The 17,348-nt window shown below is 31.5% G+C and overlaps 1 protein-coding gene across 2 annotated transcripts in view; it reads left to right on the top strand.

Annotated features, from left to right (window-relative positions):
• The first annotated feature begins 3 nt into the window (after window positions 1-3).
• LOC129233022 (TBC1 domain family member 13-like) overlaps window positions 4-17,348 on the top strand; it is a 49,690-nt gene continuing 32,345 nt past the window's right edge. Inside the window, exons 1-5 of one of the 2 annotated variants that reach the window (XM_054867104.1) lie at window positions 4-55; window positions 5,202-5,295; window positions 8,995-9,068; window positions 11,089-11,129; window positions 16,205-16,266. In XM_054867104.1, the coding sequence (XP_054723079.1) occupies window positions 5,276-5,295; window positions 8,995-9,068; window positions 11,089-11,129; window positions 16,205-16,266 (197 nt within the window). In that variant the 5' untranslated portion in view covers window positions 4-55; window positions 5,202-5,275. Of the gene's footprint in view, window positions 103-5,201; window positions 5,296-8,994; window positions 9,069-11,088; window positions 11,130-16,204; window positions 16,267-17,348 lie in introns of both variants that reach the window. The other variant, XM_054867103.1, reaches the window with a different exon arrangement.

The following is a 17,348-nucleotide window of genomic DNA, read 5'->3' on the forward strand; positions in this document are numbered from 1 at the left end:
GGAGGTGAGAAAACGAGATATCGATGGCAACATTGTTTACATTCCTATCATGGGGGTGTGTGTGTAAATTTGAACCCAGCATCTTCAAAACTGTCTCTTGAAGTAATTTAAGAGAAATATTCCTTATATAAATGAAATATTTTCATCGCACATTTAATAGAGATCTTCGACTTTGGTTTTTTATAAAATTAGTTCATTGTTGAAGACAGTTTAATGGTATATAAAGTCGAATTTCTCGTATTGGTGGTTTTCGTTTTATCTTTACAAAATATAAAAGCTTGCCTGTTTTTCGCGAACTGATAAATGATGGTTTTTATCGTTTTGTTAATACGTGAAGAAGTCTAGTTTTTAAATAGCATGCTTCGAAAGTTGTCGTCCTTATGGCTTGAAACTTGATAACGATAATTCAAACTTTGTTGATGGATTATTTTTAGGAAAGCTCTTAAGCAGGGTTTCAAAATGCCATGATATTTTCCATTATATCTAAATAAAAAAAAAAATTCTACCCTACTTCCGTGGAAAATGAATGAATTTCTCGTGTTTCGTAGGATTTATTTTTTAAATGAGTTTTTAAGTGTTTATTTATTTAGATTAATTAAATAATAGTGCTTTTGGGGATATTTCCCAAACTAATTTTTGATTTGATGTTTTTTTAATGTTTTTATAACCGTTTTATTAAAATTCATTTTGTCTGGTGATAGTAGTATTTTACTATATTTTTTTGGGGTTTTATTTATTTTGATTAATTTATACTTAGTGTTTTTGAGGAGTAAATTACAGAGGTGATTGTGTTCCGGTATTTTACCGAATTTCCGGTATTTTCGGACGTATTTCCGGTATTTTTATGTCCGAAAATACCGGAATTATAATATTTTTTTTTTTTTTTTTTTTTTGTGCTTTTATCTCCCTACCTCCGCATTTTTTTAAAAATTATATAATACTCATCAAATATACCTGCAAGAGCCTTAAGATGGACACCTATCCCTTAAGATGGACAAATGTCAAGATAATTTGTATAACACCAGCTCAAAAGTAACTTTGTAACCCATTAAAAATTTAATCAAATGTATACACAATATTTTGACTCAAAACTATTTAATACTATGGCACAAAAGTGCACTTAAGTAATAGGGGCCAAAGATTACCCCCCCCCCCCTTCTCGCTTTGAAACTTTCAGGTACTTTTTGATGAACTTACAATCACCCCTGAAATTATTCAGATTAATTTCTGTTTTGCTGTGTTAAGTTTGTTTTAATGCTCTTTTACCGTTTTACTAAAAATATGTCTATCTAGTTTTCGCAGCATTTTATTGTATTGTTTAGGGTTTATTTATTTAGATTAGTTTATAATTAGTGTTTTTGTGCATTAAATTATTCAAATTAATTTCTTTTTTGATAGGTTAATTATTTGTTTTAATGCTTCTTACGGTTTTTTTTAAGAATTTTTTTTTGCCTAGTTTTCGTTGCATTTCAATGTAATTTTTAGTGTTTATTTGCTTAGATTAGTTCATATTTAGTGTTTTTAAGCAGTTGAGTTTTTTAGTATTTATTTCTCGAGATTTAGTTATTTTTGAACTTTTTGTTTACATTTTGATGTTCCAATTTCTTGTATTTCTGATGCAAAAACTCCATTTCATTCATTTTCCAGTAGGTTAGTAAAAAAAACATACGTTTCTCCTCCCTTTTTTTCATTGGCAGAGCGGGAAAAATAGCGCCTAGACATTGGCGCCAAAAAATTTGGCGAACTTTGAAAAAGTCGCCAAGACGCACCTTTATCGAAAACTTCCCTAAAATTATATGTTTTAAATGATATTTACATTCATTTGAAATGTGATGATTTAAAATAAACTAATTCTGTCTTTGGCCTTTTTGGACAGTGCTCTCTATAAAGCTGATTATTTTTTTCGATACAAGTGTTAAAAAAAGATGTTTTGCTTTCAGACGAATCGATCGAGCTCAAAAGAGATGATGTGAAATCTCACCCCTTTTGCTAATTTTGTGGAGGGGCCGCGAAGCAGATTAATAAATGTCCTTTTTGCATTGCAAATATTATATATCATTGCACAAGTAGCAGGGTTGGCTTTCTGCCGGCAGAAACTAGTTTTTGCCGTGCCAGTGGCAGAAACTGGTTATAACCGGTAAAAACCGGCAGAAACTGGTAAAAACTTGAAAGTGTCTCTAATAACTCAAGAAATTACTAAATGATATTTGTTCATGTAAAGCAAAAAATTAAACTTCATTTCATCATTTTAAAAAATAAAATCCTATGCTTGTGCCCTTGATTTAGTTTCGAAAGGAAACTTTTCAATTGCAGCTATGCTCGTAACACTTGGATTAATCTAACAAAGGATGAAAAATCATATGGGTGCTTGGGGAAGATGAGTGAGATATAGAATTAAACAGGCATTACTGATCATAATTTGCTGGCTTATATGCTTCATCTAAATTGGGAGTGATTGAAATTATTATGTACTACAAGAAGAAAGTGCCAGAATTTTACTTGCCAATATTGACGTAGATTTTGTACTTAATGCTATATAGCTTTGCAAAACAAATTGACCCCATTTCTCGAAACTTATTTTTCCAGTCAAATTTTTACCACAATCCCAGTTACTACATGATGGACCAGTTAAAAAAAAATATACAATAGATGAAAATTTCACAAATATTGTCTGTTCCTTGCTGCATTACTTGGTAGCTCTTCTGTTGCAAGAATATTTTAAAGTTTCTCATTTGTGCATAGTAAATTGAGAAACTGTTTAGATTTTAGAAACCACATTTTCTAAGAGGCAACTGCAGGGTCCAAACAATGTAACATTTCATTTTGAACTGTGATAATATTGTAATTAAATGGCGCTTTGGTTGACAATTATTTTTTCACATTTTCTATTACATGTCAATAATTCTTTTTTTTTTTTTGTTATTTTGTGAGTTTTTGCCAGTTTCTGCTGCAAATATGGCAGAAAGTGGTTTTTGCCGTGCCGGTTTTAACTGGTTTCTACCAGTGGTTTTAACCGCCTCGGCAGAAACTTGCCAATCCTGAAAAGTAGTGTATCTCTATGTTTTAAAAAAGCATATTTGTTCACTAAATGGTATCACATTTAGTTATTAACTTTCAATATAAAGCAAAGTAATTCACTTTTTTACCAGGGTTGGCTTTCTGTCTGCAGAAACTAGTTTTTGCCGTGCCAGTGGCAGAAACTGGTTATAACCAGGGTTGGCCGAATTGGACCCAATTGGGTTGGACCCAATGGGTTTTTTTGAAAAAACCCATTTAAAAAAACCCATTATTTAGCCCACTTTTGGGTTTTTTAAAATTTTCTGAGAAGTTTTTTAAAAAATTAATTAATTTAAATACTTTCACAATTAAAACTTCTTTTTTATTTGTTCTTCACCACAGACAATGAACACAAAAAAATGAATTTTGAACTTTAATAGTATTTCTTAACTCTTAACAGCATTAAAAAAATACTTCAAAGATTTTAAATAAATGTATTTAACTTTTTTCTTTAACTGGTCAATAAATAACTCAAATTATCTTGACCAAATCCTGTCACGTCTGATTTTCTCAATATTTGTAGATTGTACAGAGGAAATTAATCTAGTTAAAAGGCTTCATGTGAATTATTTTCTGCTAACCAACGCGTCACAAATCTCGAATAAACACAAGGTATATTTTTTTTAGAAATAAACAGATTTTTCAAATGGTCGACAGAAAACAGAACAAGTACAGTATTTTCATTATCTTACGAAAAAGTTTAATATTTCTCACTCTGTAGACAGAAATAGAAAAACAGGCAACATAAAATTCAAAGAAATGTCTTGATTAAGCTGGAATTCAGTAAAAAAGGGATTTAAACTACTTGAGGTTCTACAGTAGTTTTGCATAACAAAATGAAATACAATAAAGTAAAATGCAAAAAAAAAAAAAAAAAGTAATTAAAAACGAACAATAGATTTTATCACTCGAGAAGTGACTTTGCCTAAACTGTTGGCAATAATGAAAATTAAAAAATCTGAAACTTCACCATTTTTGGGTTTTTTCGTCTTTTATACTTTTCTTCAGAAAACGCTGAATTTTAACTAGTTTTCCAGCTTTTTTTTACCTGAAGACAATTTTTGCACTTTGTCCCTATATTTACGCTACAATATGCTACAAGTACCCCACATTTTCTCTAAAAAAGACAAAAAAACCCACATTTATTTTAAAAAACCCAACTTTGGTTGGGTTTTTTTGGGTTTTATTTAAAAAAACCCTGGGTCCATGGGCTTTTTTAAAAAAAACCCGGGTTTTTGCCAACCCTGGTTATAACCGGTAAAAACCGGCAGAAACTGGCACAAACTTAAAATCTTTAATAACTCAAGTTATTACTAAATGATATTTATAAAAGTAAACTAAAAAAAAATAACTTCATTCAATCATTTAAAAAAATAAAATCCAATGCTAGTGCCCTTAATTTAGTTCGAAAAGGAAACTTTTGAATTACAGATGCTTGTGATATTTGGATTAATCTAACAAAGCGTGAAAAATCATACGGGTGCTCAGTAAAGAGGAGTGACATAAAGAATTAAACAGGCATTACTGATTGTAATTTGCTCGCTTACATGCTTCGTCTAAATTGCTTGTGATTGAAATTATCATGTACTTCAAAAAGAAAGTGCAAGAATATTTCTTGCCAATATTAACACAGATTTTGTACATAATGCCACAGCTTTGCAAAACAAATTCGTGCTATTTCCTGAAACAAGTTAATTTTTTTACCACAATCCCAGTTACTACATGATGGACCAGTTAAAAAAAATATACAATAAATGAAAGTTTCACGAACATTGCTTGTTTATTGATGCATTGCCTGTAGCTCTTTTGTTGCAAGAATATTCTAATTTGTGCATATTAAATTGATTATTTTTTCCCGTCCATTTTCTACTGTGTGTCAATAATTAATATTGTGTCATTTTGTGAGTTTTTGCCAGTTTCTGCCACGCCGGTTTGAACCGGTTTCTACCAGTGGTTTTAACCGCCTCGACAGAAACTTTCCAACTCTGCTTTTTACAAACATAAATATCTAATGACAAAAAGTAGATTAACAGTTAATATATGAGTTGTTATATTTCATTAAGATCAGCTATTGAGAGAAAAAGACTTCTGTGATCCTCATAATATTTATCTTGTTTTGCTCAATTTTTTTTTTCTTTTTTCAGGAACATGCTGCAGCATCTTAGAGCAAGATATTATTTTTCCTTTCATTTGTAAAAGAACATAACATTTCTGGAAAATGGCCAACTATAAAGCCAGGTATTTGATTTTTCTAAACCATCTACTGGGAGTTCAAAGGATATCTGTCTTATTAAAATATCCCATCCCCAAGAGCAATGTCACACCCCCTCAAATGCTTTAAAGCACCCCCTCCCAAAAAAGAGAAGACTCTTTTAAACCCCATTTCTAACCTTTCCAATGACTTAGTTTATTATGAGGTCGCCCCCCTCCCCTTCTTCCCCCCTCGTGAGCACCCTTGATTAAAACCCAAATAATTTTAAATCTTAAATGTGCCAAATATACTCAATATTTTAATCTCAAATATAAAAATATCTATGTATAATATTATCTATAAAAATATCTGAAATATAAAAATATCTAATATACTCAAATGTACTCAAATATTTTATTATTCTTTAATATCAACCATTTTGCCATTTTGTTAAGAAGTTTTTTTTTTTTTTTTTTAACGATCAAAGATGCTTTTGAAATACAATACCTTCATTTAACAGGCTTTATTTATTCTAAGAATTTCTGTTTTTCAGTTTAAATTTAAAAAATAATGTTGGTATTGTATTATATTTTGGAGCATTAAATGCTTACTTTCTTCAAGAATAACTATTATGCTATGTATGCAAATTAGTTTCCCATACTCCTAGTGGGATTGATGTTCATTTAAAATGTCCTTGTTTTTAGTTTAAGTTTCATAAATATTGTTACAAATTCTGTAAATAGTAATTATTTTTGTGATTAATTTGTCGTAATCTAGCTAAATTTGGCGTTTATTAAATTATCTTTCATCTAGAATTATTGTAGTAACGTAACCTGTAAATAGTTTCTTGTAATGAATATATAACCCCGTACATTTGACTGAAGTATACGGCTCCCTCATTTCTGAATGATAAAATTTGTGAATGAAAAGAAAATACAAGAAGCATTTGGAATATTGTGGAAACTTTTCAATGTCTATAAATAGTCGTGCCGCATGATAAAAAGTCAGTCTCGATTGAGAAGTTGTACCGAGAGTGTATTAGCTCTGTTTATTGCGAGGCATTTCGTGTGTTGTTTTACGTATTTGGATGTAAATACGTGTGTGACCGTTGAGTTTAGGGTATTGATCGATATTTGCTTCATTGCTGATGATTCATTTAGCAGTTGTCGACGATCTTTCCTGTACATAGTGTAAATAAATCTCCTGTGTTTTCTCAAGAACTGTGTCGTCATTTCAAGAAAGTAGAAGCTGCACCGGAACCTTTAACGATATGTTACCATTGTTTAACTGCGTGGTTTATGTCAAATAAGTTTGCGACTTTGCTATGTTTTGCCTGTATAAAACTGCTTGCGTAGTTTACCTGTGCCCCCAGTAATAAGAGCACCCCTCCCAAAAAAGAGAAGCCCCCCTTAAAACATCCACCACCCCTAAAAACTTCAATGTCACAATTTTCGCTATGAGCTCCAACCCCCTCCTCTCTTGGGTACCCCTGGCTAACTTAAACATCCCATAAATTTAATTTTAAATCATAAATTCTAAAACTGAAAGTTTCATGTTTCTTTATTAATAATTTTGTGTAAGTTATTATTTTATGTATCTTTTTTGCAATCAAAGATGCTTTCCAATACAAAACCTTAATTTCATAGGTTTTACTAAGTCTAACAAGTTCTGTTTTTCATTTAAAATTGCAATTAATAATTATAATAATTTAGTTACAATATTGAGTGATATATTTATCAACAATTTAGTAACAGAAGTTCTTGGAATGATGTGGCCCAAGGTGCCCTATAATTAGTGTGGACAAAAAGGCCCTAGATAATTAATAGTATGATAAAACAAATCGGACTATTATTAATATTTTTACAATCTTTAGCCAATATTACATCCTGTATGGCTTAGATCAATATTAGGATTGTCTTAATTTGTTGTTGACATTCGATAGAATGTCAACATGAATATTCGGTTAAATTTTTAACCAAATTCGAACATTTGGTTGAAATTTTTATTTTGTATCTTTATTTAATGTCAAATTAAAATAGTTTATCTATTTTGTTTCTTACTGAAAACTGCATTTCTATTTAAAATCCAATTTTATCTATATTAAAAGTCAAGTTATGCATTTAAAATGAATAAAAAATCAAATAAATCCTTCCTAAAGCAAAAGCAACTTATTATGGTAAATGTCACATTTGGTTTATGTTTATATAAAATTCTGTATATAACTTTATGGTGTACAGTACTGTACCTTTCATTTATAGTCCACATGTTTGTTAACCAATTGCTGAATGTTTAAATTTATGGTGGTTCATTTCTCGGTACGAATTCACCACAATTCAGAGGTTATTTTCCTGCTTAGATCCTCTTTCCCATTAGATATTTCGCATGTTCAATTTCCAGTGCTATCAACTTTAGAACAAGACAACCTTGACAATAAGACCTTGTACAATAATGAAAAACAATTTATACAAGGCCAACCTACATTCAATATTTTACAAGGCTAAGTCACCACAAATTTGTTTACTATTCAGTTGCCTAACATTAAAGTATTTGGCCAAACCGAATATTCGGTTTGTCTCAGGGTTGGCAAAAACCCGGGGTTTTTTTAGAAAAGTCCATGGACCCAGGGTTTTTTGGGTTTTTTAAAATAAAACCCAAAAAAAACCAACTAAAGCTGGGTTTTTTAAAAGAAATATGGGTTTTTTGTCTTTTTTAGGGAAAATGTTGGGTACTTGTAGCATATTGTAGCGTAAGTATATGGAAAAGGTGCACAAATTGTCTTGGGGTAAAAAAAGCTGGGAAAGTAGTTAAAATTCAGCGTTTTCTGAATAAAAGTACAAAAGATGACAAAACCCAAGAATGGTGAAGTTTCAGATTTTTTAGTTTTCATGATTACCAACAGTTACGGCAAAGTTACTTCTTGAGTGATAAAATCTATTGTTTGTTTTTAATTGTTACATTTTTTTTTTTTTTTTTTTTTGCATTTTACTTTATTGTATTTCATTTTGTTATGCAAAACTGCTGTAGAACCTCAAGTAGTTTAAATCCCTATTTACTGAATTCCAGCTTAATCAAGACATTTCTTTGAATTTTATGTTGCCTGTTTTTCTATTTCTGTGTACAGAGTAACAAATATTAAAATTTAGATAATGAAAATACTGTACATCTTATTCTGTTTTCTGTCTGACCGTTTGTAAAACCTGTTCATTTAAAAAAAATATATATCTTGTTTATTCGAGATTTGTGACGTGTTGGTTTGCAGAAGATAATTCACATGAAAGCCTTTTACCTGGAGTAGTTTCCTCTGTAAAATCTACAAATATTGAGAAAATCAGATGTGACGAGACTTAGTCTAGATAATTTGTGTTATTTATTGACCAGTTGAAGAAAAAAGTTAAAATATATATTTTTTAAATCTTTGAAGTAGTTCTTTAATGCCGTTAAGAAATACTATTAAAGTTCAAAATTCATTTTTTATGTCCATTGTCTGTGGTGAAGAACGAATAAAAAAGAAGTTTCAATTGTGAAAGTATTTAAATTAATTATTATTTTTTTTAATTTTCAGAAAATTTAAAAAAACCCAAAAGTGGGCTAAATAATGGGTTTTTTTTTTAAATGGGTTTTTTCAAAAAAAACCATTGGGTCCAATCTGGCCAACCCTGGTTTGTCTACCAAGTATATTGAATACTAACAAAATTTTTGGTGCATATTCACTTATTATATTTTGAATGAATGTCTCTACTTTCCAGGTTACAAATTTTCAACGAGCTTTTAGAAAAAGAAACCATCCCTTTGACGGACTTGCAGACTGCCTGTTTCAATGGTAAGTACTTTAACTTTAACTGTAATTAGAAAACTTAATACTTGCGGTTGAAAGTGATTTTTAAAAATATTTTCTGTGTTTTAAATGGTATTTCTCTTAATAATTTCCGTCATTGTTTAATTGACTAAGGTGACTCGCCTATAAGTTGACAAATTTGGTACAAAAAATGCGGGTCAACTTATACATCTGGCAGAATTTTTTAAAATTTTCCCCAAAGAATTCTTTGAAGAAAGCACTCGAAAGCGGGGAAATTTTCCCAATTTTAGTCCAACCTTTTTAACCAGACCTGAAAGAAATAAATACAAATACAAAAGTGACGACCAGCAACAGGCTCTGGGCCCAGCTAGACTGGTCCTAGGCCATTTACAATCCCCAGTGAAGATCAATGGCCCCCTTAAAACTATCCACTCCCTCGCTCATGACCACCTCTCCCGGTGAGCTGTTCCACTACCCTGCTAAAACGATAATTTTTCCTGATATTCATGTCAGCCTGAGATTTAAATAGCTTAAAACAATGACCCCTCGTCCAGTTTCCAGTGCTAAACTTCAGCCCCGTAACATCTTTCGTTTTAATAAATTTAAACAGCTGAATCATGTCCCCTCGGTCTCTTCTATGCTCCAGACTGTACATTTTTAGCCTTCTGAGCCTGGAATCGTAGTCTAAGTGAGAAAGTCCATTTATTAGCCTTGTAGCCCGCCTTTTTGAACCCTTTCCAATACGCTAATGTCTTTCTTAAGATAAGGAGACCAAAACTGAACAGCATACTCCAAATGGGGTCTTACCAAATTTGGTCTAAATGCTTACACATTCTGCTATAATTTTACGTGATTTGACTTTGACTAAATAAAGACTGAAAAATTACACAGTAAAAGACCCACCATGCCAAAAGTGTGGGAATTTCCGTAATCGTGAATTTTCTCAATAGAAACAATAGGAGCTATTGAGAAGCAAAGGAGTGTAAGTGACAAAATTAAAAATTCAGAAAATGTGGCAATTGGGTTTGAAAATCTCTGTGGCAATAGGATGTATCAAAATTTGCCCAAGCACCACTTATTTCTGATAGGGATGAAGTACAGTAGAAGACCGTTATAACGCCGACCTATATAACGCAATTCTCTATAAACCGCACTACTTTTCAGAAGTTGTTATAAAAATTCAAAGTTACTTATCTGTTTCAAATCAGAGTAGAAACCTTTCTATAAAAATCCTTTATTTATCATGAACACCACTTGCTTCTTGTAAGATAAAAAGACAACTGAATACATGGTGAAAATCAAAACATGTTGAAAACTAACAGTTGGAAGTGCAGTTACATGTGTACATGCAGTTACATGTGTGCCAACACCTGATTGGTCAACAGCCAGAAGCTAATTTAAATATCCAATGGACCAATCACATGTTGGCTACAGTTAAGATACTGAAAAATTAATTTTATATTAATACTTAATCTAATTTTATGTTAATTTTAATAGGTAATTAAATATATATTTTATTTTATTTACTTTTTAACATGAAAGAATACTCTACAGAAGTAAAGAATAGGTTTTGAAGTTTAAAAAATCCCTCTGTTTTGCTTTGCAAACATAAAAAGTACTAGGCAAATTAAATCTTGAAAGTTTTTCATCTTTCCATCTTAATTCAAAGCTTTTAAATTTTAAATTTGTACTCATAGTAAACAAAAAAATACCAGATGGCTCTGGAAAATGCAGCTGTTATGCAAACCCTGAAGCTAGCAGAAGTGCAGGATTTTGATTGTGAAACATATTTATTTTTTAATAACTCATTGTAATATTGGTGCTTTAATACTCATTGCAGATGAAACTCATTCTGAAGTGCTAATATACAGATATATTCTGAATATTAGTTTCAAAATGTGTGAAATGATCTATATAACGCCAAAACCTGTATAACACAAAAGCTCTGGTCCCAAGGTGTGCGTTTATAACGGTCTTCTACTGTAGTGCCTTTGTTGCCATCATGTATCTTGATTTTTATTGCAGTTTCTCTTTTTTTCCTCAGGCATACCGGATGGTCCCGGCTTTCGATCTCTCTGCTGGAAAGTGAGTAACCTCTTTGTATTATAGATTTTCTTTTCTTTTTTTTTTTTGAAGTAATTGCTTTGAACCATAGACTAATAATAAGAGTAGACCGAGCTATGGCAACCCTTTTGCTGCTCATAAACCAAACCATGTGACTGGTGGATATCCCAGCAACAGCGGGCGTTGATCGTAGCAGACGATCAACGAGAAATAAAATAAATAGAATTTATGGAACACGGAAGAATGATCTCTTATGGAGTCCGATTTGTAAATTTGTTATTCTAAGTTGTACATATTTCGTTACTGTATTGAGTTTTTTGTTTAGATAGCATTGTGCGTTTTCTTTAGTCCATTTCAATAACTCTCTGAGCAATTAAAGATGCGAGCGCCCGAAAAGAATCGGCAAACGGTAAGATTTTTACCTACAATTTCAATTTAAGATACCGATGAGTACATTTTTGCGTTAACGCAAAACATTTACGCCATTTCGTTCACGCCAACGCTGACGTAGCAGTTCCGAATGAAATAAAAGTTACTGAAAATTATGATCAAAAACTAATTACTAATGTCAATTTATGCATAACTACAAGAAAAAGTTTAACCTCTGCAGCTGGAAAAAAAATTATAATGAAAACACATTACGTCTTAAAATACATGTCGAGTGCCAAACTACAGATAATCCTGCCATCTAGCAACCGTGCTGCCAAAGTGTTCGCCAAGCCTCCCACCAGTCACATGATGTATCCATGAACCCATTTTTTCACTAGCAAGTCTGGGAAAGCTCGGTCTACTCTTATTATTAGTCTATGCTTTGAACTTCTGACCCGCAAGCTTTTTTTTATGACGGAAGTGACGTAGTTGTTTTTTAATTGTTGCCTAAAACGATGAAAAATATTAATAATTAAAAAGTTTATTTTGTTAATAAACTTAACAAATTAAGCAAGGCTCAAATTAAGCAGGCATATGTTTGAATTTACGGCTAATCATATTTTTCAAATATTGCGGGTTTTAGAAGATTCCTTTGATTCGAGTCGAGTCGTCAGTTTGAAATTGTAATCCACATTGGCTAAGTTCAGCCTCCAAATTGTTCGGAGAAAAGCAGTCGAAAACTTTGTACTATGGAATGAGCAAAGCGACGACAATGTGTATAAAGTACAAATGAAGTATTAAAATAGAGTTAAAAACTCTATTTTAATACTTTATTTGTACTTTATGCACGTTGTTGTAGTTTTACTCACTCCAAATTGTTTATTGACTTTTATAAACAAAATTAAATTTAGAATTACTATTTTTTTCATTGTTTTTGGCGACAATTAAAAAGCCGATTTTGAGCATTGTTTAGTTTTCTCGTTGTTTATAATCTATTTTCTTCACAAAAATAAAATTTTGTTGTGAATATGCCTAATTCAGGTGCAGAAAGATCAAGAGGGTGACGTGGGAGAAAATGGTCAGGTGAAATGACAATTCAGAATGTTTTAAAAAAAAGATAAAAATTTCATTTAACTATAATCAGGGTTGTAAGAGTTTCGGCCAGTAGTGGTTTTAACCATGGATAAAACCGGTTTAAACCGGCTGGGATAAAATCCGTTTCATCCAGTTTTGGTCACTTAGATAATTATCAAACTTTAAATCAAAACCAAATGATAATTTATTAAAAATAAATGCAAAACAAACCATAATCAATCAGCTTTCATTATTTATCTAAATAGTATGTTTTACAGTTTGTAGCAATTACAGCATGTTTAGAAGATAAGATTTACATGAAAAATATGCAGTTACATTAAAAAAATAATAGAGTGAAACATCGTCAGTTGAGCTGATGGATTTTAATTCTCACACACAAATGTACAAAATATTTGAAAGTATTTCAAGTAATTTTGAAGAATAAATGAGAGAAAAAAAAAATTTCTTTCAGAAACATATACAGTCATTTTATTTAGAAAACAAAACTAAAGGTACAGGGGGGGGAAACACTTTTGAAAATTAAAAAGCAACACCACTGAAAAGTTACTATATTTATGTTACAGGCTGTTTTGTATTCCTTATGTCTTTTGCTTTAGTTGTGAGCAATGTCAGTTATTCATTTTGAAGAAAGTTGAAATTTGTTCACTACTATTGTTATAATAATGTAAATTACTTCACTAATATTATATTTAATTAACTAAAAGTGCTGTGCTCAATTAAAAAACTTCCAACTAACAGATTCATTAGTTACAAAACACACATCTCTCACATACATACAAATTAGAAGTGTATTTTCATGTAATTTAGTTTTGGCCAGTTCTATGGTGGTTAAATCCAGTTTTGGCCGGTTTTAGCCGGCGGCTTGGATAAAATCAGTTTTGTCCGGCCAAAACTACAACCCTGACTATAATTGTCTGTCTTTATGGTGTACTTTTTTTTTTCTTCAATAGGAGGGGCTTGACCATTCAAACCCAAAATTGGGATTTATACATATTTTCGCTAGATGTTTTTTCCATTATTGGTACATCACATGGCTTGGGGACTTGTTTACTTTTTACCTCGGCAAAATGAAAAAGTGAGATTTACCATGTCTCCTCTTTTCATAGTTTTATATTTTCCTGCAACTTTTAGCCTTTTTTTATTACTCAGTATATTTTTTTAGTGACTATATATAACTGTTACTTTTTTTTGAGCAATCCTGATTGCTTATTGTTCTCACTTGACTGTTTTGATGTTCCTATGATTTTTTTCCCATATTCTACACGCACATACATACACACACACATGCACACATAATCATACACACATGCATACATACACACACATACACACACATAATCACACACACATACACACACATGCATACATAATCACACACACATGCACACATACCCGCACACACACACGCCTACACACACATACATACCCATACAAACACAAACACACATACCAACACACTCACGCCTTCACACAGACACAAACACACACGTCCACACACACACATACCCACACACACCCACACACTCATGCCTGCACACAGACACAAACACACACCTACACACACTCGTGATTGCGAAAAACATACTTTGAATTCGAGATGTCAAAATTCCAATTATTTAATTTATTTAAAAAATATTTTTGACTCCTTCTCCCCATGTCATATGTCACACTATTTTTCATAAGCATCAAGCATATTGCTATTAAAAAAATGCATGATGTCACCTTCTTGTTGTCACCCATTGTCACAAACTCACAATTTCATAAACCCACTTGACATAATTTGTGGACAGCCCCTTATTTGGCTAGTTTGCATGCTAATGTAAATATATACCAACTAGCTGCGTTGCCCGGTCCACTGAAAACAAAAATTGTGTCAAGTGACGTATATTCAACAGTCAGGCGTAAAAAATAAATTAAAAAACCATCATGATTTCCCTTCCAAACAATGACGACAGATATTAAAATACTTTTAAGAAATGGAATCCAGAAAGATGGATTTAAAATGCGTAACCATGGAAACACAAAATAAGTTTAAGAAATTAAAATGTGAAAGAAAATGGTTAAACAATTTGAATGGAATCGCGATTTTTTAAACATGATTTTAAAAGGCTCGTAACTTTTTTCCTTTCGAGATAAAAGCTTATTTTTTCGACCATAGGTCGAGTTAGATCTGGAGTAAAAAAGGTCGCTTTTTCCAGTGGCGTCGAAAAGAAAGCTGTGGGACAATTCCTTCACTTTTTAGTGATTTATTTAATGAAGAAAGTAGTGACTGAATTTCAGCTAAGCCTAAAAAAATTCGAGCTAAAAACGCAAATAACTCCCGCCGTAATAAAGTTGGAGCATTGAAACAAATGGCGTAGAACGCGGAAAATTCTACCCTTTCTAATGATATGTAATATTAATATGTGCAAGTCATTTTTCACCCCCATATTTGAGAATTTATGTGAAAACTGGACGTAAATTGGAATAAAAAAAGAACTATTCATCGAATTCTATTCGAACTGGTCTGCGAACCTTTTCAGGACTTAAAGGAACAAACTGTGAAAATTTCAGCGCAATCGGCCGGGTAGTTCTCGAGTTTTGCGAGTTCAAACACACAGACGCTTTTTGGGGACTTAACTTTATACTATGTAGAGATGTAATGGAGAAACTAAAGTGAGTTTGGCCAACGGTTTTAATTTGCTTTTTCAGGTTTTTTAATTTCTTAATTTAATTATTGATTACATTATTTTTCATTTTAATGGAACTTTTAGTCTTCTAATGCATTTTGTTAAAAGTCCTTTTAAAAGCCGAAATAATGTATGTTGCCTCCCGAAAGGTAGCTTCTATGTTGCCATGACAGCCGATCATGCCGACAATAAATAAATTGAAAAATAATCATCGAGATCAAAAATGCCCCTTGGTGCACCCAGGGGCGCAACCAGAAAATATTTTCAGGGGGGGGGGGCATAATTTTTTTTTTCACAGCACTCTATCAGCATTCTCTCTCTCTTTACATCAATACATATTTATTATTATTATTAATATTATTTAGTAAAAATCCTTCAAATTGTGTAAGTTTTGCAATTCATTCAAAAACTGTTGCAAAAACATGAATTGTTCTTATGCAGAATTGAAATCATGTTAAGAATAAAGTACTTGAAACAACAATATGGCGGTTAAGATGTTCAAATTAATAAATGGAAATCAATACTTGTTATTACTTCGTTTATTATATTAATGAAATAAATCAAAATGCACACGAATTTTTATCACCAAAAGCTCTAAACTATTCATATTTTTAAGATCATTCTAGGAAAGAAAAAAAAAAGGAACACATTAAAATGGCATGAAATCACTTAAAAATACAACAAAATAGTCAATAAAATCACTTACACTTGATGAGTCCTAAATACCCACATTGCATATGTACACTTATAAAATTGTCTTATTGTCTACAATCCCTGCTTACTTCGGAACCACTTCGTTTTCTCAAAGCGCTTTCATCTTCGTTCAAATAAAAGTTTTTTTGAAAATTGTTCAAATTAGCGTTCTGGGGGGGGGGAGGGCACGGCCCCTGTGCCCCCCCCCCCTGGTTGCACCTATGACGGGAAGAATACAGATCTGTGGAATGATGTAATTGTCTGTTGCAGATCCTGCTGAACTACTTGCCAGTCCAGAAGTCTGAATGGCCGCTGCTCCTGCAGAAACAGAGGTCCGAGTTCTACTTCCTCATTTGGTTCAGTAGAAAGTTATTCCTTTGTTTTTAAGGGCTCACATACCTTTCAGGCATTTTTTTTTTTAATTTAAGTAAATTTTATATTTCTTTGAAACCATAACATGTATACTTATTTCGTAATCAATCATTTATTTTCAAAATTTAAAAATATTGCTTACTTTTTTTAAAAATTCAAAAAATTGAGGAAAATTTCAATTTTTTAAAGTCCCTAAGGTTTTTTTTATTTTTGCACTCATTTAAAAAAAGTTTTTTGCTAAACGATCACTATAATCATCTCTAGAAATCTGTGCATCCATTTGCTTATGAGTTTATTAGAAAATTTTCTGTGATTGATTATGTAAAAAATCAAAGTTTTTTTTTAAAAAAAAATTGGTTTTTAAAGGTTTAACAATCTCTAAACATTTGAGTCATTCATAAAATGCTTATCCAATGCACAGTTTTGTCAACTATGTTATCCCAATTGCAAAAAGTATTACTTTAAAGCTGTATCTTTAATAGAAAAAAAAAATCCTTAGGGATTCTAATGACATGAAAACACAAAAAAACCATCATCCAGAAAAAACAATTTAAAGTTTTTCTTTTGCATAAGAACACAGAGCGAGCATGGCCTAAAACCACGCATAACTTTTTAAATATTTGAACTAAAGCAATGAAACTTTTCCCCTGTGCTCAGAATAGTTTTTAGTTTTGAAATAAGCGATAACATTTTTTTGATCGTTTCATCATTTTTGAGGTACTGTAACCAAGGGGAGAAAAATAATTTTCCAGTTTTTGTATGTTCAAAATATTCAAATCAAGAGCCTTCGAGCAACACCGAATTCATATTTCAATCTAGATTTAAAGTAACTCAATTTAAATGTTAATGGGGCAGGAGTGTGTTAAAATTAGTGATGTGGATCGAGTAAATACCCAGCGGGTAGGTAAATATTTTTTGGGTATTTACCCAAGGCCTGGGTAAATACTCAAAAACTGGGTATTTAATAAAAAATGCAAAAAAGCGAATGAGAATTTTTTTTTTTTAAATCTAAACATGAAATAATTGGTAAAACTGATATATA

Source organism: Uloborus diversus, unplaced genomic scaffold, assembly GCF_026930045.1.
Source record: "Uloborus diversus isolate 005 unplaced genomic scaffold, Udiv.v.3.1 scaffold_15, whole genome shotgun sequence".
NCBI lineage: Eukaryota > Metazoa > Arthropoda > Arachnida > Araneae > Uloboridae > Uloborus > Uloborus diversus.